Here is a 26601-nt window from a genome sequence, read left to right as displayed (position 1 = left end):
GAGCCAAGACTCCAAGGTTCTGGGCCTACTCTTTGCCCTCTGGTCACGTTTAGCGACTTGGAAAAATGGGGAGAAACTATCCAGGCTTACTGTCTGGCACATAGTAGGTGCCCAGTAATTGCTGAATGAATTAAATGGGCGAAGCTAGAATTTTTTTTTCCTTCATCAAGCAAACTTGCCCAAATCTCTCGTTCCTGGTTAGTTATGAAGTACAGAGCTGTCCAGCCCCTTCCACGCCCGGACGATTTGGAATGGATTTGCACCTCCAGGGGAGAGACAGAGGGGGCGCTAAGAAGGATTATCTCTCCACTTGGGTCCCTATCTTTTCCCCAGGAGGTCTAGAGCCCTGAGAAGAATGAGTGCTCAGCTCAGCCCACCAGGAGTACCGCTTCTCGGTTGACCTGGGGATTTAGTTGTGGGGTTTGGGACTGGGCCCGCCCTGGGGCAGTGATGTCCCAGAACTCTAGGCTCAGACTTTGGGCGGCCCTCTCACCGCGTCCGCAGTTCCTGGTTCCAGGGTCCGCTCCGGGGAATTCCCGGAGCAGTGCTTTCCCCATCATTCATTGGTGGGGAGGGTGTGAAGGACGCTGAGGGCTACTCCTGTCGCCGAGAGCTGCCCCCTAGCAGGGCTGCGCTCTCCCTTCGTGCAGCCGCTTCATCTCCCTCTGCATAACGAAAACTGCTTCCCATCCATTATTTCATCAGGGCTTCGGGCACTTCTGCAAGGTGAGCAGCTCTGTGCTGTTACTCCATTTTAAAAGATGGAACCGAAGCCCTAGAGAGGACGCGCCTTGTCCAGGGTCAAGCGAGTCGCGATTGAGAATTCAGGCATCCTAGTTTTCCCAGAATCCCTTCCACCCTCCCCCACCCCCAATGCAGCAAGAAGGGAGAAGCCAGCAAAGGGAAGGACCAAAGAGGGTTATCTTGGGTGAGGGATTTGCTTCCTCTTCCTTAGCCTGCTTGGGGAGGGGGTAGATGGGAGGACCGACCTCCGCTAAGATAGAACCTTGTAGGCGCGCACCACCGCGGGACGCGCGCCTCCTCCTCCTCCCTGCTTTGTTCGCGCCTCTGCGCCTGCGCAGTGCGACAAATCTGGCGCTGTCCCCTTCAGCACCACGCGGAGCCCGCGCCGCCCCTCCCCGCGGTGAGCCCCGCGCGCCCCCGCCGCGCAAGTCCTCGCGCCCCCTGACTGCCCGAACAGGCCCCTTCTTCATTCCGAGGTCACCACCTGCATGCCCTGGCGTTCCCAAGGAGAGCAGTTGCCATAGTAACTCTGGCAGTGCTTTCCTAAAATAGCTGGGCCCCCTTCTACCTTGGCCAAGGGCACAAGGGTTGCCTGCTTCCCACTTCCTTCACTCCCGGCATCATCCCGTCTAACCATTTACCCTCAGATAGCCAGGACACCTAACTCAGGCAGCAAGGAAGTTCTTTCTAAAGTCTGACTAACATCCCTCCTGCTGCATCCTGGGCGAGTGGTCAGGGTTGGGTCTCCTGGGTCCGAAACGTAGAACCCCTTAGGGCTTGAGGCACTGTTTCCTAGATCTCTCTCCCATAAGTTGATGGTCTCTTGGATTTAGGGGGCGGGTCCGGTCTACACCCATTCGGTGTGCTTGGCGCGGCCGCGTGCTCGTGGGGGCGGGAGCGCGTGTGGCATGTAACAGGTCATGTGGCAACCTCCTAGGGACACGCGTGGGGTCTGGAGCGGGACACGCGAGTGCAGCTGGGTCTGGCGTGTGGCTCAGGGGGCGGTGGAGGAAAGGGACCAGGACACGATTGGGGTGGGGCACGTGAGGGTCTTGGGAACAGAACCGGGGGTTCCATACATCCTCCCCCTCGTCAAGGGCGGGTCTCAGGTTGGCGGGAGAGCCCAGCGGGGACCTAGCGTCGAGAAGGGGGGCCAGCCTCCGGGGCTCAGGGCCCCGGAAAAGGGCGGGGGGGTGGGTGGGGGGATTAGCTCTGCCTGAGCCGCGCGTAGGGGGGAGGGGGAGGGACTGAGAGGCAGGCGGGCCTGGAGCAAGCGGGAGCAAGCGGGAGCCGCGCTGCCTTCACAGCTGAGCTGGGCCCAGCCTCTTCCCCGCCTCTCCTCGGCCCCAGCTCCAGGCGAGCAGCGGTGAGTACTGAGGCAGCTCCAGTCGGAGCTGCACTGGGGATGCCCTGGGCCCCCACTGAGCTTCAGAAACCTGCCTGGCAGGGTTGCTGCTCCTGACCTCTGCCCCTACCCTGCATTGCCACCAGAGGCCCCTTTACCCCTTTAAGGGCTGGACAAGATCTGTCATTCCCTTAAGAGGGAAGGAGGGACAGGGTCTGGTGCAGCCTTCCCACCCAGAGACAGGTGACTGGTGGGGGTTGGGGGAGAGGGTGTGTGTTCCTGTTTAGTGTGTGTGTGAGGGTGCATCTGTATTTGTATGTGATTGTGACTAGTAGGTCCCTGTGAGTGTCTGATACGCCTGTGTCTGTGTGCATTGGAGAATGAGGCCCTGTGAGTATATTTGTGTGTCTCTTTGTGTATTCTTGTTTGATGACAGTGTGTGTGTAAAATAAGCATGTGCCTTTCCATTACACACATATTTGTTATGACTGTGAGAGTGTATGAGGGTGTGTCTTTGGGTAATGTGTATATGTGTGTGCCTGGGTCTGTGTGTGCAGGAGATATTGCCTATAAATATGTTTAACTGTGTACTGACATTATTTGTCCCTGTGTGTGTGTGTGTGTGTGTGTACCTGTATGAAGAACAAGAATGTCCCTTTCCCATTCAGCATGTATACATTAGGAGTAGGGGCCTCAGTTCTCCTCCCCTTCACCATATGCCTCTCAGCCCCTCATCGTCCCTATATAACACCCCCCCCCAATCTTCCTGCCTTTCCTTCTAGGAGGCCTGAATTCTCTCTCACTGAGTGAGGGGCCTCCATAAGAGAGACTGTGGGGGACCCATGGCTGTAACATGGTTTTGATTGGCTGACACTCCTGGTCCAGAGGATGGGCTACCAGCCTTCCCCCTCCTCCACCAGAAGTAGCTCCAAAATGCCACAGGGACTCTGAACTCACTCAACTTCTGAAATAGCTTCCTTTCTCCTCCCAGGGTGATGCTCAGGGCCCTCAGACAGAAGGAAAGGAGCCAGGGGCCTACTGGGGACACAATTCTTTTCTCCTCAGGCCTCCATGGAAGTAGTCCAAGTAGGAGGCCTGATCATTTCTAGGGGTGGGATCAATGATGCCATATTCCCAGGACAGGCTAGGCCCCTGGCTCTCAGATGCCCTATCCTGCTTTCCCCTTCTGTCTCTGCTCTCCTGCCCATCCACCTTCCCTGCAGCTCACCCCCTGCTCCCCCTTCCTCTCTTGCAGGCCTGTCTGAAGAGCATGCTGCCCCCTCACTCCCCGCCTGGCCTCGCCATCCCTGCCCCCCCAGCCTGACCCCCGGCCCCAGCATGGCCCAGGGTGCCATGCGCTTCTGCTCGGAGGGTGACTGTGCCATCTCCCCACCACGATGCCCACGCCGCTGGCTCCCCGAAGGCCCGGTGCCACAAAGCCCCCCAGCCAGCATGTATGGCAGCACAGGCTCCCTGCTACGGCGGGTGACAGGTCCAGGTCTCCGAGGCCGGGAACTGGGACGTGTGACAGCACCCTGTACACCCCTGCGTGGGCCCCCCTCACCCCGTGTTGCTCCCTCACCCTGGGCACCCTCTTCACCCACTGGGCAGCCCCCACCAGGGGCTCGGAGCTCTGTGGTCATATTCCGCTTTGTGGAGAAGGCCAGCGTGAGGCCACTGAATGGGCTACCTGCTCCCGGAGGCTTGAGTCGGAGCTGGGACCTGGGTGGGGTCTCTCCTCCCCGGCCCACCCCAGCCCTGGGGCCTGGCTCCAACCGGAAGTTGCGACTAGAGGCATCCACATCAGACCCACTCCCAGCCGGAGGATGCTCAGCTGGGCCTGGCAGCCGGGGCCTTATACATGGGCCACCAACCCAACCTCAGGTTGGGGCAGATGGCCTTTACTCCTCTCTCCCCAATGGGCTGGGGGGACCCTCTGAGCACCTGGCCAAGCTATTCCCAGGACCTGCTGACACTGGACTCCTGAACCAGGTATGCGACCTCCCTTGGGCTCCCTGGAACCCCAGAGCCCCAGCATGGGGGCAAGGCTTGGTCCCTTGGCAGTTTTGCGCCTGTCAGCTGTTCACTCTGAATTCTTTGATCTGTCCTAAATCTGTCTCTTTCTTGCCCCATATGTTTGTCCCTGTGCCTCGGCACCTCTATATCTGTCCCTGTGTGTTTTTCTTTCTGTGTTTCTGTCCCATGTTCTTGTGTCTTTGTATGTGTGGCTTTACCTCTGGGTGCTTGTGTCTGTCTCTCCCTCCTTGGCTTAGGGAGACACCTGGTCCTCCCCCCGGGAAGTCTCCTCTCATGCCCAGAGAATTGCTCGAGCCAAATGGGAATTCTTCTATGGCTCCCTGGACCCCCCAAGCTCAGGTAAGATCCTGGATGAGGCAAGGGGAACAGGGCAGGGCCTTCCCCACAGCAGCTGAGGCATGGTAGGGAGCCTTCCTTGTAACCTCCCCCCAGTCCTTTCCTGGGCTCATGAGTTGGCTAATGCCTCTCCAGGTCTTAAACTTTCCATCTGTGTTATGATGGCGGGTCAGGGGATCATGGCTGGGTTGGGCACCTGGAGGAAGCTAGATTGTGGAGAGAGGGGATGGCAGGATATCAAGGGTCATTCTGTGAAGTAGAAAAGAAGCTGGTCTCCCTTGGGCCCCTCAAAGTTATTTGACAAGAACTTGATTTGAAACGAGCTTCACTGGCACCAGGAACAAGCTGAGTTTGTAGCAGGAAGAATGGTGGCTAAACAGTGAAAGAATCTTCCTGCCAATATGAGGCAACGGGAAAGAGCTCCTTCCTAGAACAGTATCAAGACAGGTAGCTGACAGAATAACCTCTTGACCAGGATGCCTATACATACTGCAGGTGCTAAGCCCCCAGAGCAGGCCCCCCCATCTCCACCTGGGGTGGGCTCAGGGCAGGGCTCTGGGGTGGCTGTGGGGCGAGCAGCCAAGTACTCCGAGACGGACCTGGACATGGTGCCCCTGAGGTGCTACCGCGAGACGGACATCGATGAGGTGCTGGCTGAGCGGGAGGATGCTGACTCGGCCATCGAGAGTCAGCCCAGCTCTGAGGGCCCGCCTGGCACTGCCCGCTCACCTGCCCCACATCCCGGTCCATGCTTTGGCCCTTGTCCCAGCCTGGGCAGTGGAAATGAGGACGAGGACGAGGCAGGTGGGGAAGAGGAAGTGGACGACGAGGTGTTTGAGGCCTCAGAGGGGGCCCGGTGAGTGCGGGAATGGGAAAAGAACGAGGCTTACTCCTTGGAGTTGGCCCAAAGGCAGAGCTGGGGTCAGAGGGACTGGAATGGAGATGAGGGTGGGCCTGGGAGGGTCAGGACCAAGCTAGCAGTGCTGACAGGGCGATGCAGCCGGAGATTCTGGACAGAGGCCCCAGGCCTGCCAGAATGCTGGGGATGTGGGGGGTGGGGTATGTGTCAGCAAGAGCCCATAGGGTAGGGAGCAGCCAGAAAAGGGGTTCTAGTGAAGAACAGGAGGTAGAGTGAGGAGGAAAGGGGTTCTAGTGAAGGACAGGAGGTAGAGTGAGAGGCCAGGGGCCAGAATCAAGCCTGGGGGTGTGGGAGCATCAATCCTGATCCTGGATCCTGGCAGGAGAATGGGGAGTGTGGGGGCTTTCCTCTCCGTCTCACACCCCACTGCAGCGTGGAGCCTCATCTTCTTCTCCTAAGATGTTGCCAGAAATAGAAATGGGATGGCAGGAGGGGAGAGGATCAGGGAGAAGGAGGAGAAAGGGAGATTAGCAGGGAGGAAGAGAGGAAGGGATTGGGTGCTAGGGACGGTAAGGCTGGGGTGCCTCGGGGCACTGAACAGCTTGGCGAACCCGTAGTGGGGACTCCCTACCCAGGTGGCTTTTTTAGAGGGCTGGGGCCTGTGAAAAGGAGGTGACAGTCCCCTCCACAGAGTCATGTGAGAATTCAATGAAAGGCTACCCAAGAGCTGTCCTTTGGGCCCCTGATCAGAGACTCTCCCTGCCCCTGCAGGCCAGGCACCCGGATGCCTCACCCTGGGCCTCTCAAGTCGCCTGTGCCCTTTCTGCCTGGGACCAGCCCCTCGGCTGATGGGCCTGACTCTTTCAGTTGCGTGTTTGAAGCCATCTTGGAGTCTCACCGAGCCAAGGGCACCTCCTACACCAGCCTTGCCTCGCTGGAGGCCCTGGCCTCACCTGGCCCAACCCAGAGCCCCTTCTTCACCTTTGAGCTGCCTCCCCAGCCCCCTGCCCCCCGGCCTGACCCTCCTGCTCCCGCCCCACTTGCACCTCTTGAGCCAGATTCTGGTACCAGCTCCGCTGCTGATGGGCCTTGGACACAGAGACGGGAGGAAGAAGAGGCAGAAGCTAGAGCCAAGCAGGCCCCAGGGAGGGAGCCCCCCAGTCCCTGCCGCTCAGAGGACAGCTTTGGGCTGGGGGCAGCACCCCGGGGCAGGTGAGTGATTCCTTTGGTTCCTCAGACCTGAGGTCCCCAGGGCCCCAGGAACAGCTACTCCAAGGGACAGAGCCCTAGTGCAAAGGGGCAGTTTATATTCCCGACCCCTGATAGAGTGGTTAGGGGGTGCAGATGTCTGTTTTTCCATTTGGAGGGCTACTTCCACTGGCTGTGAGGGGGAGCCCACCCCCTTGGTCTCAGATCCAGTGACTTGAAAAACCATGATTCAAGATTTAAGAGTCCTCAGAGAACACCCTCCTTTCTTTCTAGGAAGGCCCTTCCTTCCCCAGGCAGAGCCTCTAACCTGCTTAGAATTCTTGTGACCTTACTCCACCCAGCCTGGAGGCTTCTCCCAAAGACGCAGCCACCAGCCTCTCCCATTGCCTCCCCCCCTTGTCGCCGCCCCCTTCAGTCAGGAGCCTCTCACCCTTCTCCAGGAAGTCCTTTCACCAGTCTAACCTTTCTGCTCTCCCTCAGCCAGCTACCCTCTCAGTCACGGAAGCCATGGCAACGGGAGGGGGTGGCCAGGGAGACAGGGTTGCCTAGCAACCAGGAGTTTCCGGCCTCTGTCTCTGGGGTGACAGGTGGCTTTGCGAGTAGAGCAGCTGGGATGGCGGGAAGGGAAGGGGAGGAGGAGACGGGATGAATGGGGTGCATGTTGACCCCCGTTCCCCTCTACCCCAGAGTCTGCCTCTTTGTGGGTGGAAGAGAAGGACCAAGGCAAAGGCTAGAACAAGAAAGACATCGGAGGGGGAAGGTGTCCCTGCTGCCCTCACATCACTGTTTGACCCTCCACTGTTCTGCTCTGGCAGCCTATCTATATCCCACCTTAGCCCAGATTCTCAGAGATAGAGGACTATATTCTCAGAAGGGGCCAATGTGGAGATAGGAAATCTGTGCCTAATAGCGAACTCCATAGGGAGCTTTGGAGAAGCAGTCACAATTCCCACAGCAGAAAGATGGATGTGGGTTAAATTTGATGTAGGACTTCTACAGAGAGATGGTAAGGATGGCATCAGTTGATAGAGAAAAACTGTACAGTGTCCTCTGGTGAAAAGAAAAATGCCTTCCCCATGTCCCAAACACCCCCTCTCTGTCTTCCGGTTTTGGAGGCAGAGGAAGGATCGGAATGGCCCCAGAGGGACTGCCCTACCTCTGAGCTAGTGTTCTACCCCGGCAGCGAACCACCACTGAGCCAGCTGGTGTCCGACTCGGACTCAGAGCTGGACAGCACAGAGCGGCTGGCCCTGGGAAGCACAGACACCTTGTCCAATGGGCAGAAAGCAGACCTGGAGGCCGCGCAGCGCCTAGCTAAGAGGCTATACCGACTAGACGGCTTCAGGAAGGCCGATGTGGCCCGGCACCTGGGCAAGAAGTAAAGTCATTGGTTGGGATTGAGAATGGGGGGAGGAGGGATGCATCCTTGGGCAGCACCGCCACCTCCCCTCTAACAGCCCCGGGGCTGTAGGTAAGCCCACCTGGCCCCTCGAGCCTTTCCCTTGAGACTCCACCTGCCTATCTACCCTGCCCACAGCAATGACTTCAGCAAACTTGTGGCTGGCGAGTACCTCAAGTTCTTTGTCTTCACGGGCATGACTCTGGACCAAGCTCTCAGGTGGGTGTTAAGCCTTTTGAGGGCAGCTCCCACTCTCCAGGCCTGGTGTGCAGGGCCTCTGCTGTGCCTCCTCCGAGCCCCTATGCCTCTCCTAAGGTGCCCCGATGTCATCCTTCCCAGGATGGCTGGGCATGGCCAAAAGCTGGGGCTGCCTGGTTAGGGGACCTTGGGTAGGGGTGACATGCTCCCTCTTCCCCACTCCCCAGGGTGTTTCTGAAGGAGCTGGCCTTAATGGGTGAGACCCAAGAACGGGAGCGTGTGCTGGCCCACTTCTCCCAGAGATACTTCCAGTGCAATCCTGGAGCCCTGTCCTCAGAGGGTGAGGAAGCCAGGGGCCAGGGCTTTCCCAGCTGGTCACTAAGGAGATGGACACAGTGTGTGTGCATAGGAGCATGAGTGTGTGGGGGGGAGTGAATGCATGCACAGGCTTGCAGGCGTGTGAGCATGCATGTGTGCAGTGCTGACATGGCTTCCGGAAGGTGGAACTGTGTCTAGTGTGTGTGGTCAGGAGCGGGTGTGTTTGCACGCCACTGTCCACAGACAATGTGATTTGGCTGCACTGGGCAGCGTAACTGTGAGGGGCCCACTGGCTTGTGTGTAGTGCATACTCACCGAGGCCCGTGGGTGTTGGGGAAAAGGTCCCTTTTAGGGATCTGCTGGAAAAGAGAGGGCTTTGGCAGGAGGGTTCACTATGGGGTTCAAGACTTAAAAAAGTGTGACTGGGGGCCAAAGAGGGTAGGAGATAAACTGGAAGGCTGGGGAAGATGGCTGTGGGAAGAACCTGTGGGATGTGGCCGAGGCTGAATGTTAACTCTCCCCTAGACGGTGCGCACACGTTGACCTGCGCCCTCATGCTACTCAACACCGATCTCCACGGCCATGTGAGTGGGGGGCTGGCGGGAGGGAGCCCAGAAAATTGCATCCAGAGACTTCAAGGCCTGGGGCCTAAGGCCCCCCTCACAGTCCTCTGTGCCCTCACTTAGAACATTGGGAAGCGCATGACCTGCGGAGACTTCATCGGAAACCTGGAGGGCCTCAATGAAGGCGGAGACTTCCCCAGGGAGCTGCTCAAGGTGGGGGGGGGGGGCGGGGGGAAGGGGGACGGGCAGGGTAGAGGTAGCTGGAGGGGAGGGATGGGGACCTGTCGGCGGCAGCGTGGAAATCGGTGAGGTGAGGGGCTTGCCGGGCCCCCAGCTCCTGCTGCTGGAGCCTGGGCTCTCGTGACTCAGCTTGGGGACCGCCCCCTCCCCCAACCCCCACACGCAGGCTCCCCCGGAACATGCGCACTTGTGTGCAGTCTTGGCCGTGCGCAGCGGGGGAGGGGAGACAGCTCTCGAAAACCCGTGATCAGGCGGCCTTGGACCCTGCATTTGCTTTAAGTGCCCCTCCTCCAGTGTTCACCAAGGATGGGAGGGGTCTCAGCATAGGGCAGGGACACACAGGTGCCCCCGCTTCCCTCCTCCCCCTCCACCCGTTGCCCCAGGATATATGGCCACAAAGGCCCTTCTGGTACCACTGTGCTGGAGGGACCCGGAGGTAGAGGGGCCCAAGAGGGACAAAGGCTTTTCCAAGGTCTCAAAGCCAGTTACATTCAACTGGGGACTAGACACTGCTCTTCTAACTCCCCTGTTGCCGGGCCCTGCTCCCACAGGCCAGCACTTGAGGGATTAACTACACAGGACTGGTATGCATGGGAGGAGGAGAGGGTGTCCCGGTCCTGTAGTTTCACTCCTTTCCCTGATCCGTTGGTTTTATGCAGGGAGGCCTGGACTCATTTGAAACCTCTAGGGTTGGCAAAGGGGTCTCTGGGCCATCACATACATGTGACTGCACAGGAGTGTCCTTGGGTGCGTCTGTGAGCTTGGGGTGTGTTGGGCTTCTGAGTTTGGGAATGTATCGGAATTGGGGGGATGTCCATTGTGAGTTTGGGGTGTCAAAGAGTTGGGGTGTATGCTTGAGTTGAGTTGTGTATATATAATGTTTATGCTTTAGGGTGTTGGTAAATCAGGGGGTTTGGCTTGGGGTATGTTCGTGCTTTAAGGGCTTACGATTTAGAGAGTGTATCTGTGTTGGGGTGTACATTGGGTCTTTCTGTGTATTAGGGTGTATATCTACAAATTGCTGTCTGATTTATGGCACGCATCCATGAGCAAGGATTGTGTGAGTTAAAGACTAAATTCTGAGGGGTGCATCTGAATTTACAATGTCTGTGCGTTGGGGAGAGTGTGGATTGGTGATCTGGCTAGTTGGGGTGTATGTCTGTAAACTGGGCTGTGTGTACGTGAGTTGGGGTATAGCCTCGGGCGTTTGAGCTATCTTCGGTTGAGTGAGTTGGCTGAGGCTGGTGCGATTCCATGGCTGCCTCCATTCCTGCCCCTCCTGCGTGGCCTGTCCTGGCTCGGGGCGGGGAGAGGGGGCCGAGGGGACGCGTTCCCACCTCCTCCGCCCCTGGTCCCCTCAAGGTGACGAGCCAGGAGGGAGCTGCAGACCCTACAGGGTCAGCCCACCTTCTTCGACGCAGGCCTAGGGGCTTCCGGCGCCACCGCCATCACCCCCGTTGCCGCGCATGTTCGCGCACGGGCCCAGGCTGGTCCCCGAGGCCCCGCCCCCATGGCGCGCGCCGCGGGCCCCTGCGCTGTCGGACGCCTCCATTTTGCGCCGTCCCCGCCCCCAGCCCTCGCCCTCCCTCCCCGTCGGCGGCCCCCTCCCGCTCGCGCGGAGCCGCGGAGCCGACAGCGCCGCCGCCGCCGCCGCCGCCGCGGCGCGCTCTGTGCGTCGGTGGGAGCCGGGCCGGGCTCGGGCCGGGCCGCTCGCGCCGGCTGTCGGGGGAGCCGTCCGCGGGCCGTCCGGGCCGTCCGGGCCGAGGGCGGGCGGGGGCATGGCTCGGGGCCGCGGCGCGCCGGCCGGGCCAGCATGATCGGCGTCAACAGCATCCACAGCAGCGCTGGGCGGCTGCGCTCGCGCTCGCTGTGCTCCGTGCGCTACGGGCGCACCCACCGCGGCGCGGAGACCCTGTGCTACGGCTGGCCGCAGCGCTCGCGCAGTCTCAAGCCCGTGCTCTACACCGACCTGGTGGTCAGCCGCCTGCAGAGCCGCAAGAAGAAGAAGGCGGTGAGGGCGTTGGGGCCGCGGCCCACGCCAGCCGGGGCGGGGGGGCGGCCGCGGGGGTTGTGGGGGGCGGTGTGGCTGAGGGGGCGGTGTGAGGGAGGCACCGAAGGTGGCACGAGCCGAAGGGGCATCGGTCGGACTGAGGCGGGGGGGCCGAGCCCGGCAGGGACAGAGCCCATGGGTAGCCAGGAGTGGGCATGGACTGGAGGGGGAAGGGCACAGACGGTCGGATTAAGGTGGGCATCTCAAACCAAAGGGTCTTTGGGTCTTCTAGCTGGGAGCATGACATGGGGCTCACCCATAGGGTTTAGGACTTCGGAAGGAAGACGTGTTTGTGGGCCAAACGGGGTCGTCCGAGGGGGCAGGGGATGAACTGGAAGGCTGGAGACAGGCTGGATCTGGGTGGCCACTTCAGCCTCCTGGCCCAGAGTTGGAGAGTGAGGGTTTAGGGTCCGGGCTCTGCCGGGCTTGGGCTGGGGGTGTGCTGGGAGGGTTGTGTGTGCATAAAGCTGGGTTGTGCTGTGTAGGGTGTGGAGGTTGTGGGGTGTACCCACCCCTGGACAGGATGTGCACATGTGGGATGCTGGGCTAGCCTTGTGGCTGAGTGTGACAGTGGGCAGTGAGAGTCAGTGACTGTGGTATGTTGGTGGTGGGGTGGGGGGCTGTGTCCCATCACGGAGAAGGCACCGACGTCACCATTGCACCCAGATCACGCAGGCAGCATCACACGCCACGCGCTTAGCCCAACACGCACATGCTGGAGACACACCCACTCAGAGACAGGCTGGTGGAGTCGCCCCCACAGTGGGAGGTGCTGCTGTGGACCCATGCTGCAGGCCACTCCCAAGAAGAGGGGTCCCCTCTGCAACTCCTGGAGCCCATTCTCTCCCCTGCCATCCCAAGGCTCCCACAGGTCCCCCATGACAACTGTACAGAGGGGAAGTGACTGGTTCAGGAGTTCACAGGGAGCTTGGGGTGTGCAGGATTTGGAAACTAAAACTTCTGCCTTTGAGACTAGTGTTCACTGCCCGGTAACATGAAGGATGTCAGTGGGCAGGGGGCTCACCCACCCTGGCGTTAGACTTGCTGGGGCTGTCTGGGCTGGGGGAAGTGCTCAGCTTACCCAGAGGTTAGGAGTCATGAGAATGTGCTCTCTGCTAGCCAGAGAGGGAGGTGACGGGGGTGAATCCCTGTTGCTGGGCCTCAGTTTCCCCATATGTTCTGTGTGGGTTTATCCTATGGAAACAGGCCAAGGCACATGATTGGGGAAAGGAGAGTTTCTTGGCATGCTCTTTTCTATTCCTTCCAGTGCTGTGCTTCTCCCACCCAGGATCTGGGCGGGATACCCCTCACAAAAACAACAGCAAAGATGATAAGAGCAGTTGCCATTTATGGTGCATCGACTGTATGCCTGGGTGCCCTGTGCCGACTGCCTGCTCTACATTACACGCCTGTTACTACATTTGTTCTCCCCACAGATACTTGCCCAAAGTCCTGCAGCAAAAGTGAAACAGGACTGTGTCCTAACACTCTGTTTCAGAGCCTGTGTTCTTGGTCATCACACCCAGCGGGCCCCCCGCTCCCCGCTGTCTCCTCCCCTGACTTAGGAGGGAGGGCTCTGAGCTCTGGCATTGGGATACATGGTTTGCTTCCCCCACGAGTGACCCATACCTGCCTGATTTGTTCCTCCCTTCCCAGGCCTTGTACAGCTCCATCAAGAATGAAAAGCTGCAGTGGGCCATGTGAGTCCTGGGGCTGTGTGGTGAGGGAGCTGGGGTGTGGGGAAGGGGCTGCCTGGAGAGGCTGAGAGTGCTGAGGCAGGCCTTGTGAGTCCAGGTTGGGTTTGGGGCAGGGGAGGCGGGTGAGGCCATGAGAGGCACTGAGGCTGCCTCACTTCCTTCTTTGGAGATGGCTGCCTGATCTTGGGGATCTGTGTCTTTTCTTCAGCCGGGTTGTTATGACAAGCTAGGCTGGGGTGGGTGGCCACTGTCAGCGGGCCTGGGAGGAGGAGTGCTGAAACAAAAAGGGAAGGTCCCTTGGCAAATCAAGTGGGAAAGCAGAAGTCTCTGGAGGTAGAGCCCCCTCTCAGGTCTTAGGGAATCCAGAGTGTCGTAGAACAAGGGACCACATTGTCTACTCTTGGCAGCCTCAGTGGAAGGAGACTCAGAGTAAGTCTTAGAGGAGTCCAGACTAAGGGAGGAGGTCCAGTTTTAGCCTTGGGGCCCCCAGTCTGACAGGGAGAGCCTCATCGAAACAGTCAATAGGTCACTCATATTTGCTGGTGTCTGCTGAGAGTCCAGTCACGGATCGGTTGGGTTGGGAGCTCCCAGTCTGCAGGAGAGAAGACCTGAGGAGGCAGAGCTCAGGACTGGGGTGCAGATTGGGACTTGGGGCAGGCCTTGAAGTAGGGGAAGCATTTGGGGAGAGGGAAGTTGATATTTGGGAGGCAAATATGTGGTGGCTGAAATGAGTGTGGGGTGGGGAGACCAAGAGGAGGCGGGCCTGGCTGGCTGGAGAGTGAAAAGAGGAAAAGGCAGCGTTGGCAGAGAGGTAGCATGGGCTCTTTGTGGGAGGTAATAGGGAGCTACTGCAGGTTTTTGATCAACAGAGTGACAGGGTAGAACCTGATTCTTTCGATATCTAGCAGGGCCTGCTGACCAAGAGGTACTAGGCGACCACTAGGAAGCCACTTCTGCCACCATTTACCCAACAAACTATGAGCAAAGCATGCTGCCGGGTGTGGTTGAGACTGTTGAGTCAGATGTGCATTTGCCCTAGTGGAGAAGGGGGTGAGGGTTGGTGTGTCTATGTGCAGAAACAGAAAAGGATGGGAATGAAGGAACAGTCATAGTCCTACCCTTGGGAGCTCTAACCGAAGTGAGAAGATATGCTACCTGGAGGAATCCTCATCTGAGCGGGGGGCACAGCTACCCCTGGGGAGAGCTGATCTGAGGCGGGAGACAAGGCTCCGGGGAGCCTCGGGTTGAGGGGAGCCACACCCTGTGAGAGGAGTTGTTCCCCCACTCCCTCCACAGACAAGGGGGCACTTTCCTGGGGGGGGCAGAGGCTAGGACGGAGGGGGGCTTGTGGCTGCAAGGCCAGCCCCCTTTGAGGTGATCACACCTGCAGAGACGAGGAGGAGCTGAGACGCTCTCTGTCTGAGTTGGCCGACCCCAACCCCAAGGTCATCAAGAGGGTCAGCGGGGGCAGTGGCAGCGGCTCCAGCCCTTTCCTGGACCTGACTCCTGAGCCTGGGGCTGCAGTCTACAAGCATGGGGCCCTGGTGCGAAAGGTGCACGCAGACCCTGACTGCAGGAAGAGTACGTGGCTGGGCGGGGAGGGTCTGGGGGATGGAGGGGAGAGGGCCGGTCTCAGGCCCCCTGACCTGTCTTCCTTCCCCCCAGCACCTCGGGGCAAGCGGGGCTGGAAGAGCTTCCACGGGATCCTCAAGGGCATGATCCTCTATCTGCAGAAGGTGCGGGGCCAGCCCAAGGGGTTGGGGCTGAGCTGGCTCAGGGGAGTGGGGGTGGACTGGGCCAGGCCGGGCTGGGACCATGGCCAGGACAAGACGGGCACCCCTGCAGGAGGAGTACCAGCCCGGGAAGGCCCTATCAGAGGCAGAGCTAAAGAATGCCATCAGCATCCACCATGCACTGGCCACGCGCGCCAGCGACTACAGCAAGAGGCCCCATGTCTTCTACTTGCGCACAGCAGACTGGCGGGTCTTCCTCTTTCAGGCCCCGTGAGTGCCCTCCTCCTGCCCATCCTGGACCCCTTTGCCCCAGTCCCACCTTGCTCCCTTCTCTTGTCCCTGGATTGCCTCATTTCTTCCCAGGCCACACCCTGAGCCAGGAGAGGCATCCCGGACGGGAATCCTGGGCCCAGGTCCTAAGTGGCCGTGTTGTCTCCCCAGGAGCCTGGAGCAGATGCAGTCCTGGATCACTCGCATCAATGTGGTGGCTGCCATGTTCTCTGCACCCCCCTTCCCAGCTGCTGTTAGCTCCCAGAGGAAGTTCAGCCGCCCTCTGTTGCCCAGTGCTGCCACCCGCCTCTCCCAGGTACTCCCAATTCCGTCCACCTGGTGCCAGTGGGATGGAGTGGGGCAGGCCCAGCCCAACTGCACTCAGGGCTACCGTGGGTGATTACGTAGATGTCCACCGGCCATGGGGGGTGAGGGAAGGCTGGAATACGGTCTGCACGCCACTTGCCAAGGCGTTAACCTAGACACGGTGCTTTGCTCATCCACAGGATGGGGCAGCTTTTTTAAAAACATGCACAAAGGCACTGTATGTACTAGAGTGACCCTGACTGCACTCCCCCTGGCCTCTAGGAGGAGCAGGTGCGGACCCATGAGGCCAAGCTGAAGGCCATGGCAAGCGAGTTGCGAGAGCACCGGGCTGCGCAACTGGGCAGGAAGGCCCGGGGCAAGGAGGCTGAGGAGCAGCGGCAGAAGGAGGCCTATCTGGAGTTTGAGGTGAACCTCCCTGCACTGACTGGCGCCTCTGTGGCTCCTTTCTCCGTCAGTGGGACCTCTCTGTTCCCATGTACAGGCTCAGGCTAGAGGTTAAGGCATGGGCTCCAGGAGAATAGGACCAGCTGGGTGACCGTGGGCAGGTTGCTTAACCCCTCTGAGCCTGTTTCCTCTTCTGTGGGCCGGGGATGACATGTTGTACCCAGCAGGGTAACAAAGTGAGATGAGGTCTGTCAAGTGCTCACTTTTCCCAACTCTAGTCCCGGCTCGGGAAGTATTAGCTATTAGAATTTGCAGCCTCAAGAGCGCCCACAGAGGGTCGCCACCTACCGGGGATCATGTCGCCATGGGGGCTTTGGGTGGGCAAGAACCTGCTTTTGTCTCCAGACGGGGGTGAGATGGGCAGAGGGTGGAGAGCAGGCTCACAGCCCCGCCCTCTGCCTCAGAAATCCCGCTACGGCACGTACGCAGCGCTGCTCCGCGTCAAGCTGAAGGCAGGCAGCGAGGAGCTGGATGCAGTAGAGGCAGCGCTGGCCCAGGCCGGGAGCACAGCGGATGGACTCCCCGGCCCTCACTCCAGTCCCTCCCTGCAGGCCAACCCAGCCAGCCAGCCCCGGGCTCAGGGTCATGGCTCAGAGCCTCGCACAGGGGCAAGCAGTGGGCGGTGGAAGCTCTGAGTTGAGGGTAGGCGCGTGGGGGGGTTGGCGCCCACTGGGCACCTGCATGACATAGCCCTGCCTGAGCCCGGGCCGGCCTCGGGCCACCAGTGAGGGCCCCTCGGCCCAGGGCCCGACCGCGCCGGACGCGGTGTCCGGGGCAGGGCAGGGCTAGGGCATGGGCCTCGGGAGCCTAGGTTAGGGGCCCCTCTGAGACCCCCATTTTGTGATAATGTTTTGCACTTTTTCGTATGGGGTGGGGAGGGCTGGAGTGGGAGGGGCCAGGGCCCCTTGGACTTTTGATGCTTTTTTTTTTGTGGGGGAGGCCTGACGTTTCTGCTTTCTGCTGAGACCACCCCCACCCCGACACCAGCAATCCCCCTCCATCCTGGGGCCTGGCTCAGATAGAGGCCAGGAGTCGGGGCTGAGCTGGTTTTCCCTCCTTCCTCCCTGAGGCTCACCCTCTCTCTTTCCAGAGGTGGAGGAAGGGTATCCATGCCTAGGCCCCCCTACACAGTCTGGGGACAGCATGGCCTCACTCTCCCTCCGTCAGTGGGCCCTGCCCTTTGTACAGCCTCCACTCCCATTAAAACTGCTCTGGACTTGCTGGCTGGGTCTCCTTCTCTCTCCGGTACCTGGCTTGGGGCCAGGGTAGGCAGCTGGTTCCGGGGACAAGAGTCACATCAGGGACTGCCATAAGTTAGGGAGGGGGCTGTGTCCCCCCTTCCCAGGAGAATCCTTTATTTGCTCCAACTGAGGGGTGGGCATGGGGTGTTAAATAAGAACTGGAATAGACAGGGGTGCTGTACAGAGGGGCCCAGGGAGGGGCTGGTGGGTGGGCAGCAGTTCAGTGCACCTGAGGCTGGGGGTGCCCGTGGCAGAGCCCTCCTGGCGGCTCGGGGGCCGAGCCCAGCTTCTCTGCCTCCTGTCCCACCGACTGGCTCCCGTACGCACTGTCCTCCTTCACCTCTGTGGGGCGAGTAGAAAGGCGGTAGCAAACAGTCAGGGTCCTATAGGCCTCCCACCCTCCAGGCCCGGATCTGCGTTCCAGGTAGGACCCCTTTACCTGTGCTGGGCAGCTTGTCTCGGGCTTCGGGGCCCCTCAGCAGCCTCACTCCTTCCTCTAGGCCCATGTCAGACAGGGCGTCCAGCAGGCCTGCCAAGTCCCCACCAGCCAGCTGGGGAGAAGGAAAAGGCAGGAGACTGGAGTGTGGGGACCAGGAGCCCTGGGGCCAAGGGAGCACCGAAGATGGGAGACAGGGGACAGAAGCCAGGCATGGAGCAGGGGATGGGGATCCACTGACCTTGTAACTGCGCAGGAGGCTGCCGCTGGGCGAGGCGGTCTTTCGGTATGTGTCCACCAGACTGCGCAGCCCCAGCCGTTCTGCCAGTTCTGCCCAGCTGCCCTGGGCTCCTGGCCCATCTAGTAGATGCTCCAGGTTCTGTAGGGTTGTATCCTCAAGTGGCGGCTCTGGCCCTGACAGGGACACACACACAGATGTGTCTGTTACGCCCAGAGATGGACCCAGGCAGGCACCTTGCTCTCACGGGAATCTGACAGATGGGGCAGCGGGTGGCAACAGGGATGGAGCAAGGGAGCCCTCCTTCAGAAGTTCTAAAGAAGAGAGCTCTGTGAGCAGGGGTCTGCAGCCTGGCAGTGGGTGAAGAGCTCTCACCTGCAGGGCTGGGCGGGGTCAGGGGGGGTGCTGTGGTGTCCTGAGCAGCATTTAGCAGCAAGGTCTTCACCTGGGGAGACAGCCTCCATTTGATGACCTCCCACCCCAGTCCTTAAGCCCAGGTGCCAGCTCCTCTGGGCCCCAGCTATAAGCCCAGGTACCCCCATTCCCTGGTGCTTTCTTGCTCCAGGCTCGCCTCACCTTGGTGCTGCGAGTGAGGTCAAGAGGTGTGTGGCCCCGGAAGCTGCCTCGGGTGTCCCTCTCAGGTCCCTCAGAATCTGAGTCGCTACCAGAGGTGGGGGGCGAAGGCAGTGGGCAAAGGGGCTCCTCATTCTCTGCGTGGATATCGGCACCTGGGGAGGGAGGGAGGTGTGAGGAGTTACAGTGGGAACCCACATGGGGGGGGGTACTGGGAGGCACCCCTTTCTCTCCCCACCCAGCCCTGTTCATATGCCCCAAGGATGAGGCTCACCAGCCTTTAGAAGGAGGCGGGTCAGGGTGGGGGATCCCAGTCCAGCTGCCAGGTGTAGGGGTGTGTTTCCCGCAAAGGTGCGGGCATTCACGTTGGCACGGAGCTGTGGGGTGCAAGGGAGCGGTTGATCACAGCACCCAGTGACTGGTCGCCCCTGCCCCCTGCATCTTCACCATCCTTGGTTCCACAACTCTTGGCCCCACCCCCTCAGCAATCCTCAGTCCCACCTTGGTGACGAGGTGTGTGACCAACCCCAGCTCCTCCATCTCTGTGGCTAGATGCAGGGCTGTTCGGCCCCCTTGCCGCTCTGCAGCCTCCACTTCAGCCCCACTGTCCACCAACAGATCCAGGCACTCGGGGCTTCGGGCACGGACCGCCAGGTGTATTGGGTACAGCCCTAGGGACACAGGCACTCAGCCTACAGCTGCGAAGCCAACATGGCCCCCTGACCAGCTGACCTCAACACCTCATGTTCACACCAGGTGTGAACACTCGCCACGTGCCCTCCCCAGTTCCCACCTTTGCCCCCTGGTCCAGATGAGGTGATGAACTCACCCTCGAAGTCCGGCATGTGCAACAGCTGGGGCATGGTGGGAACCCCACTGCGCAGCAGGGCACGCAGCAGGTCGGGGGCACTGGCGCCTGCCCGGAGAGCCAGGTGCACCGCGGAGTCTCCGTGCCGATCCAGCAGTGCCGGGTCTGCGCCCACCTGCAGCAGGAAGCTCACCACGCTCTTCTGCCCGGTGATCACTGCCAGGTGCAACGGCGTCTGGAGACACAGGCAGAATGAGCCAGGTTCCCCCCTGGCCTCGGCCCACCTGCCTTCCAACTCCTGCCCCCTCACCCGTAGGTGCCCCTCACCTGGTGCAGGTGATTGGTGAGGTTGACAACACCCAGGTGCCGGGCATGGTAGATGACATGGGCTATTTGCTCGATGACACTGGTCTGCCCATGGATGATGGCTAGGTGCAGTGGCCTGAGAGATGTGAGAGTGAGAATGTGGCCCAGCAAGCCCAGCCACTCAGGGCATCCTCTACCCTCAAAACCCCACCGCCTCCATGATCCCCGTCACTGGGGCTTGTGGAGCCCAGACGTCTCCAAGGGCATCGCTGCACCTGAACTTAATCCTCCCGAGCACCTTGTGCAGTATGTAAGTACTATCCAATTTTAGTATATGTGCTGCCGAAGCGAGCACTGTAAGTACTATCATTGTGCTCTCAACAACCAACAGAACTGAAACGGGGAGAGATCAAGTACTTTGAGCACAGCTAGTACATAGTGAGGCCGGACTCGGAACCGGGTCTGTCCGCCTCCACAGCCCTGGCTCTTTGCAAGTCCCTTCCCCGCCCCGCACCCCACGACCTTCCTTGGCGCTCCAAGTCCCTGACTGGCCTGGGAGCCCAGGTCTCCCGCCCGCCCTCGCGCCCACCTACGTGTCTCCGTTCTCGTCCTGAGCCGTCAGCAGGTGGCGCTGTCCCGCCAACAGCGCGCGCGCGTCCGCCGTGACGCCGTAGTCGAGCAGAGCTCGGGCGCTGCGCTGCGCCAGGCCGAACAGGCGCGCATTGTACTCCCGGGCTGGGGGCGACAGGGGCGTGGGCGCAGGTTCGGTCCCCACCCGCAGCGTCCCGACCGCCCGGATTCAAGAGGCTGTACCTCGCTGCAGCAGGTCCGGGGCCTGCGGTTCGCGCTGGGGGGTCAGGAGGGACGCGCCCGGCTCCGCCGCTTCCTCCCCGGCATCCACGCCGGGAGCCCCGGCGGCCATCTGCGCGCCGCCCCCGCCTCCGGGGTAACAGCCCATCGGGGCCGAGCCCGACGGGTAGGGACTGTAGGCCAAGGAGGAGTGTAAAAAGCCGAGGCTGCCACCTGCGGATACAGGCCTGGCTGTGGGTAGGAGGCACCAGCCAGGACTCTCCCCGATTTCTTCCCCCCACCAGCTTCTCTCCTCCTTACCCCTCCTCCGTCCCCCTTCCCGCCACCAGCGGCCCCTCACCTCCTCCTCCAGCTCCTCCATAACCCCCAGCCGAGCCCCCAGAGCCTCCACCCATGTGGGAGCCACCCCCGAAGGGCTGGGAGAAGGTGGGCAAGGCTTTCCTCCGTTTCCGCTGCACCTCCTCCTTGTCTGGGGCCAGAGGGAAATGAGATGTTAAAACCCCAACTTATATACCACGCCTCAAGAGCTCTGTCCTGAGTTTGGTCATGGCCCTCCCTCCAAAAGCCCTCAGGCTGTCTCCTAGGACCACCTCTTCCTGGGACCTTCCCCACTCCTGACTTGACTCATGGGTCCCCTGATCTAGTTCTGGGACACTCCAGCCCAGGGACCCCCCCTCCCCCCCCTTCAGCCCAGCTCCACCTTCCACCAGAGGGTAATAGGTGAACTGTTTGGAGTCCGACACATCCCCGCCACGCTTGCGTTTCAGTTGCAGGAACACGGTTACAGGACGCTCAATCTTCATCTTGTGATAGGGAGGTGTCCGGAACACAATAGCATACTGGCAGGGGGTTGGAGGGCATAAGGTGTTATTGAGGCCTTGGCCTAGTTCAGCCCCCCAGCCCTGGCCCTGGCCCTGGCCCTAGGGTACCTGTTTATGAACATCTGTGGGAGAGAAATCCCCAAAGGCCTGCCATCCATTCTCATCATCCTCATAGAACCGAACCTCGATGTCATCTATAGGGAAAATTGAAGCTTGGCCACAGCTCCTAGTAGAATCTCCAGGGCCTTTTGTCCTAGAGCTGCCCTGGCTCCCCATCTTGATACCCAGTGTCCCTAGCTCCCAGCCTGGGCTCCAGCCTCACCTTTCTGCACCTTGTCACAAAGCAGATAAACCTCATCTCCACCCCGCACTGAGCCAGCTGTCTTGTCCATTCGAGAAATCTTCAGGTTCGAGGCCCCAGGAGACTCTGCGGGGGTGGGGGGATATCAATTACTTGAGATGACATAATAGCCATGGCCCCATTTATGGAGCCAGGTGCTTTGTATTCTTTGAACAACCACAAGAAGTACAGGAACTGCTAGTATCTTCATTTACCCAACATGGAAGCCGTACTTGGAAAATGACTTGCTGACGATCACTCAGCTCATATGTGGTGGGTCAAGTTCAAACCCAGGCCTAACTCCACAGCTTGAGATTGCCCCCCAGGCCCCCTCTGGCACCTAGGCCTGTCACTCGAGATGGTCAGGATACTCACTGCTGTCATGGATGGGCTGGGAAATAACTGGCTTCAGGGGCAGGGAGAAGGAGCCATCGCTGGCTCGAAGGAAGGCAGAAAAGCGCAGCCGCACAATGCTCAGGTCCATCACCTTTTTCAGCTCCTTGGCCTCCTGCTCCAGCTCCCGCCGCTCAGCCTCTGGGCGGTGGACATACATGTGAGCCCTGCACTCCTCCTCCTCCTCTACTCCTCCCATGATCACCTCCCATGACCCCTCCTCCCTCCATACCAGTAAGGCCCTGGGGCCTGGAGCGGAGTCGCTGCCTCTGAAGTTTTTGTATCATAATCTCCATCATGTTCTTCTTGGTAACATGCAGAACGCCCAGGTTGTTAAATCTGGGTGGGGGAGGGGGAGTCAGAGGCTTTGCCAGCAGTTCTCTCCTCCTGAGGCACTCTCCCCGCGGCCAGGGCTCAGCTCAGCCCTACTTCCTCCAGGAAGCCTTCCTGGTTTTTACTTGGGGCCTTGGGTTCTGGGCCCAACCTATCTCACCCCTTGGTCAGATACTAAGCTCACAGAAGTGGGCTGGGACCTAGGACTGGCAGGCAACGAGGGGGCACCTACTGGGCAGTCATGTCCTTGGGCCCCACAGACACGGCGCAGACCCCCAGCTCCGAGCATTGCTTGCCCACCAGGCTGTGGGCATGAGCACGAGGCGGGTCACTGTGCGTTACCAGGTCCACCTCGATCTTGGCTGGTCCCTCGTAGTTACAGATCTGGGAGGGGTGAGGGCTGTCAGTAATGCCCCTGAACACACTGTCCATTAGCCCACCCTCCGGCACCATCCTGACTCACCTTGACTGTGGGGTAAGTCTTCCGGCCCTTCTCACTGGAGGCACCTGGCAATCCTCCATGGGAGGGGCCTTCGCAGCCATATCGAAATCGGAAGCCTCGCTGAACGTCCCGGGGCAGATTGACATTGTGACCAGGAGAGACCCCCCCTCCTAAGCCAGCCCCGCTCCCCCGCCAGCAGTGACCATAATAACTGGCAGTATCTCCCAAGCCACACCACCATGATTAGCAGCAGCCAACCATTCCAACCTCAAGTGGCCTCTGTGATCAGTGACCCTCCCCATGGCCACCCAGCTACAGCTCCCCCACTTGTCCCCAAAGCTGAAGTCATCCCACACCACCCCTTCCGTTCGCTCACCTGCTTAGGCTGTTCCACTATCACCAGGTAAGGGCCATCAGCTGGGGACAGAGGGACCTTGCTGAGCCAGGATTTCTAAGCCCGTCTCCCCAAGGCAGAGGGCACACGCTCCTCCCTCGCCCCTCTCTAAGACAAGGAGAGGTAAGGAACTTACCTGTCTCCGGGGCTGGCTCCTTGGGCTCCACAATGGACGGGTCGAATTTGAAGTCATCATATTCAATCATGCCATCCAAAGCCTGGTTTGGAGACAGACTGGGGTGGCAACTGATTCTGAGCCACCCCACAGCCCTCCACTTCCCAGCCCTGAGTAACCACTCCCTTTCCTCCTCAGGCCCGTAAAAAAGCTCCTATTGGAAGAAGTTTGCAGACAGATTGACCGGCAGGTTGAGATAATCAGAGAGCATTACAGGTGTAGGGGAGCAGAGCGGACTCCGACAGACAGGCAGACAGAGACAGACGTGGGGACAGCCGGCCCGGCTTTAGAGCCAGGAGGCGTGACTCACTGGGTCGTAGCAACTTTCCATGTCTCTGGGCTAGGCCCGGCTGTGTCCGGTGGCTCCGGCCGGGTTCTGTTTCCCAGAGTTTCAGGCGCCCGCCTTAGGTGGGGGGTGGGGGAAGTAGCGGGGGTAGGGAGAGACAGATCAGGACAGGAGTGGGGGGGGCGAGGGGGACCCAGATTTGGGGGAGGGTCTGATCTCTTCCAGCCACCCGTCCGGGTGTGGCGGGCGAGATCCGGTGGAAAGCGAGATCCGGAGCTGGGCTGGGCTGGGCTGGGCCGGGGAAGCGGCAGGAAAGTTAGAACAGCTTAGGAAAGTCCCGAAAATACCAGGGGGAGGCGGGGCCGGAGGGGGCGGGCCTGGAAATGACGCCACTGGCCACGCCCCCGCGGCGGGAGGGGCGCGAGGTGGTTGCTGGCCTCTGAGCTCCTCGCAGCCTCTCTGCGGGCTGAGGGGCAACCAGACCCAGGGAAGCGCCCCTGGTGGTTGGGCCCACTTCCACACACCAGGGCAGGCGCCGGGGACTGGAGGGTCTTTCAAACCTGCCGGACGCTTTCAGGCCCGGGCCAGGCCCGCCTCCCGCCCCCTTCCCCTCCCCCGTCCTGGAGCAACCTTGGGATTTTCTACCCCGAGGGAGGCCACGGCTGATTCACCCGGGGGCTTTTGGGGGGACATTCCTGCTGTAGGAAGGCCTCCTTTCCGAAGGCCTGTAGGCGGGGGCTCTTCCCAGTGGGGGGCCCCGGGGTTCTGCCCCGAGAACGGACTCTGGGGCCGTGGGGCGGGGGAAAGAAGGGTGTCTCCTTCTTGGGATGGACTCTTCTGTTCCCTCTCCCCGAAACATCTCAACAGTTCCCACACCGCCCCTGCTCTGGGTGCCCACTTCCCCTGCCCCGGTCCCATAGCCGTGTGTGTCTCTAGTGTGTGTTTCTATTAGAGGTATAGAGTGTGTGCGTGAATGTTGTGTATGTGTGGTGTCAATATGCATGTGCCAGGGAGCAAGGCTGTGTACAGGTGAGCGTCCTTAAACTCAGTGTGGACGCGTCTGAGCATGTCTTGATATATAAGGGTACAGGTGAACAGATCTGAGTTTGTGCGTGAAAGGTATGGGTCCAGGCACCTGTGCACGGGTGAGCATGTTCGCGTGTACGTGTGTGCGAGTCTGAGTGTATGGACAGTGCTGTGCGATCGCTAGCGTACGCGTAGGTGCACGTATGGGTCCGCGCGTTTTGTTTTTTGGTTTTTGTTTTGTTGTGCAAGGACGTCGGTGGGTTTCCGTATGTCTTGTTTCTGCGCGTGCTCTGTGTGTGTGCGTGCATATGCCGCTCTCCAGCCCCAGGACTCGGTCAGTTAAGGGCCCTCCTTCCGCCCTTCCCCGTGTCCCGGCCACTCAGGGGTCTGAACCCGGCCACTCACCGCGGCGGCGGCTCCGGTTCCGGCTTCTCTCCCGGCCCGACCCACCTCGGACGGGTCCCGACACCTCTCCACAGCCACCAGGGCTCCAGCTGGGAAAGCCCCTTTTCCACCCCCGGGAGGGGGGAATTCCCGTGACGTTTCCGTGCGTCACGCCCCGTGACCTTTTTCATTGGCTGAAAGTTTAACTCCGGACTCGTGCAGCCAATCCGGAGCGACTCGGGCGCGCCCCTTAGAGGGGAAATATTAGCTCAAGCAGGGGAGCGGGGAGGTAGGATGATGGTCAGCTAAAGCTTGAGCTCTGGCAGAGGGATCTGCCCGAGGCTGGATTCTGACCGAGCGCCATCGCCCAGCCAAGGGCGCCGGCTCCGGTCTCTTCACCACCCTGCCTACCCCAGACAGCTGGCAGCCCCTGCTGCCACTCGGCTTATGGTGCGCCTAACTCTTGGCCACTTCTGAAGCCGGGGAACTCCAGGGGGAAGCTGGCGGGCCCCAGCCCTCGGGTCCCCCGCCTGGAGCGGGGCCCCGCTGCCGGGAAGAGTTGGGGGAAGAGGAAGGAAGTTGGTCTTGCAGTTGGTCCCGGGCGCCATCTGGCGGCCTCTCTGGAGCCGCAAGGAGACTCCGTAATCCTCTCATGTTCCAGTCTCCCCTGGAAGAGACCATCTGAACCTGAAACTTACTCTATAAATGGCAGGGTCACAGGGGGCCAGACTTCCAGACCTGAGCTCTGGAGCTCTGTGCCAGGGAAGGTAAATGAGGGGTTCATCTGAGAGACTCAGGTCTTGCTCATCCATCACAGAGATTTGGAACATTAGAATTGAAAAGACATCCAAAATCTTTACGGTTCGGACTTCCTCCATTGTAGGAAATTGCCTTTTCTATAGCTCCCAACTCCGCTTGAACACTTTCGGTGGCAGCAAGATCAGTAAAGGATTTCATAAAGTACTGACTCTGGCTGAAGATCTGTGATAGGTAGAGTTTCTCTTTAGGAGGTGTCATGAGCAATCTCCATTCTTGGAGTCGTCCTCCCTTAGGCTCATGGTAGAACACAGGCTTTTGTTTCAGATTTTCCAAGCAACTTGCCCCTGACCTTCTTCTTCTTCTTTTTCTTTTTTTTTTTTTTTTAGCTTTTTTATTTATTCCTTTGAAAGAGAGAGAGTGAGCGAGACCATGAGCAAGGGGGAGAGTCAGAGGGAGAGGGACAAACAGACTCCCCATTGAGCAGGGAGCGTGATGCTGCAGGGCTGATCCCAGGACCCCAGGATCATGACCTGAGCCAAAGGCAGACGCTCAACCCACTGAGCCACTCAGGGGCCTCCACCCCTGACCTTAATAATGGATTTACAGGCCTGCATAGGTCTGCATAAAAAGCAGACTCTTATAGCCCTTGATATGAGCTATTTCCTGTTATTTCACCCTCCTCTTCATCTTGCAAATGGAATGTGGCAAGTACTGTGTTAAGGTACTGTTAGTATAAGTTCTTATTTTTCCTCCCAACAACGTTGGAGGTAAATATTACCTTTACTGATGAAGAAATTAAGGCTCAGAGAGGTGAAGTAGTGACCAAATACAACACCTAGAAAGGGACAGAGTGAGAGTTCAAAATACCCAGTCTATTAATTCTAGGATGAAGCTCTTCCTTAAACTGATACAAAACAAAGCAGCCCTTTCCATCCCACTGTGAGCCTCTCAAGTGAATATCATAAAATACTACCAAAATTTTTGCTGAAATCCAGGGATATTGTCTACTACATTCCCCTGGTGAACCAAATCTTTAACCCTTACATTAAAACAAAATGAGGTTAGTT

At 59.5% G+C, this 26601-nt stretch overlaps 3 protein-coding genes across 8 annotated transcripts in view; 1 reads left to right on the top strand and 2 right to left on the bottom strand.

Annotated features, from left to right (window-relative positions):
- Nucleotides 1–12: 12 nt before the first annotated feature.
- PSD (pleckstrin and Sec7 domain containing) lies at nt 13–16984 on the top strand. Its single transcript, XM_045878699.3, has 17 exons — nt 13–726; nt 3345–4081; nt 4363–4465; nt 4958–5318; nt 6093–6533; nt 7714–7908; nt 8068–8148; nt 8355–8467; nt 8971–9029; nt 9132–9221; nt 12955–12998; nt 14386–14576; nt 14661–14731; nt 14841–14998; nt 15170–15314; nt 15587–15730; nt 16174–16984. The coding sequence occupies exons 2-17, from the start codon at nt 3428–3430 to the stop codon at nt 16402–16404; spliced, it is 3081 nt and encodes a 1026-aa protein (XP_045734655.2). The 5' UTR covers nt 13–726; nt 3345–3427; the 3' UTR covers nt 16405–16984.
- Nucleotides 16985–17079: 95 nt separating this feature from the next.
- On the bottom strand, nt 17080–24933 carry NFKB2 (nuclear factor kappa B subunit 2). Of its 5 annotated transcripts, XM_045878696.3 has the most exons (23): nt 24797–24933; nt 23390–23482; nt 23041–23122; nt 22887–22927; nt 22532–22630; nt 22301–22452; nt 21968–22074; nt 21718–21876; nt 21325–21429; nt 21111–21196; nt 20882–21020; nt 20522–20650; nt 20185–20394; nt 19965–20106; nt 19393–19507; nt 19087–19300; nt 18759–18928; nt 18532–18634; nt 18261–18412; nt 18060–18129; nt 17688–17860; nt 17450–17561; nt 17080–17352 (listed from the first exon to the last, which is right to left on the bottom strand). In XM_045878696.3, exons 2-23 carry the CDS (start codon nt 23408–23410, stop codon nt 17231–17233), a joined length of 2703 nt encoding a protein of 900 aa, XP_045734652.1. In that variant the 5' UTR covers nt 23411–23482; nt 24797–24933; the 3' UTR covers nt 17080–17230. The 5 variants fall into 5 exon arrangements, 4 of the variants coding, with proteins under 4 accessions (XP_045734652.1, XP_054364332.1, XP_045734653.1 ...); XM_054508357.2 differs by lacking the exon at nt 20522–20650; XM_045878697.3 differs by lacking the exon at nt 23390–23482 and having other exon boundaries at nt 24797–24927.
- Nucleotides 24934–25740: 807 nt separating this feature from the next.
- The window catches only part of GBF1 (golgi brefeldin A resistant guanine nucleotide exchange factor 1), a 125032-nt gene continuing 124171 nt past the window's right edge, over nt 25741–26601 (bottom strand). The window contains exon 43 of one of the 2 annotated variants that reach the window (XR_010412557.1): nt 25741–25935. Coding sequence is in view for 1 of the 2 variants with exons in the window: in XM_064595215.1 (XP_064451285.1) it covers nt 25930–25935 (6 nt within the window). In the remaining variant the exon portion in view is untranslated. The remainder of the gene's footprint in view (nt 25936–26601) is intronic. The other variant, XM_064595215.1, reaches the window with a different exon arrangement.

The sequence above is a fragment of the Mirounga angustirostris genome, unplaced genomic scaffold (genome assembly GCF_029215605.1).
Source record: "Mirounga angustirostris isolate CCGP_5_RB_7025 unplaced genomic scaffold, mMirAng1.0.hap1 SCAF_6, whole genome shotgun sequence".
Lineage (NCBI taxonomy): Eukaryota > Metazoa > Chordata > Mammalia > Carnivora > Phocidae > Mirounga > Mirounga angustirostris.
The sequence above is the reverse complement of the archived record's forward strand: the minus strand, read 5'-3'. Positions and strand labels throughout refer to the sequence as shown.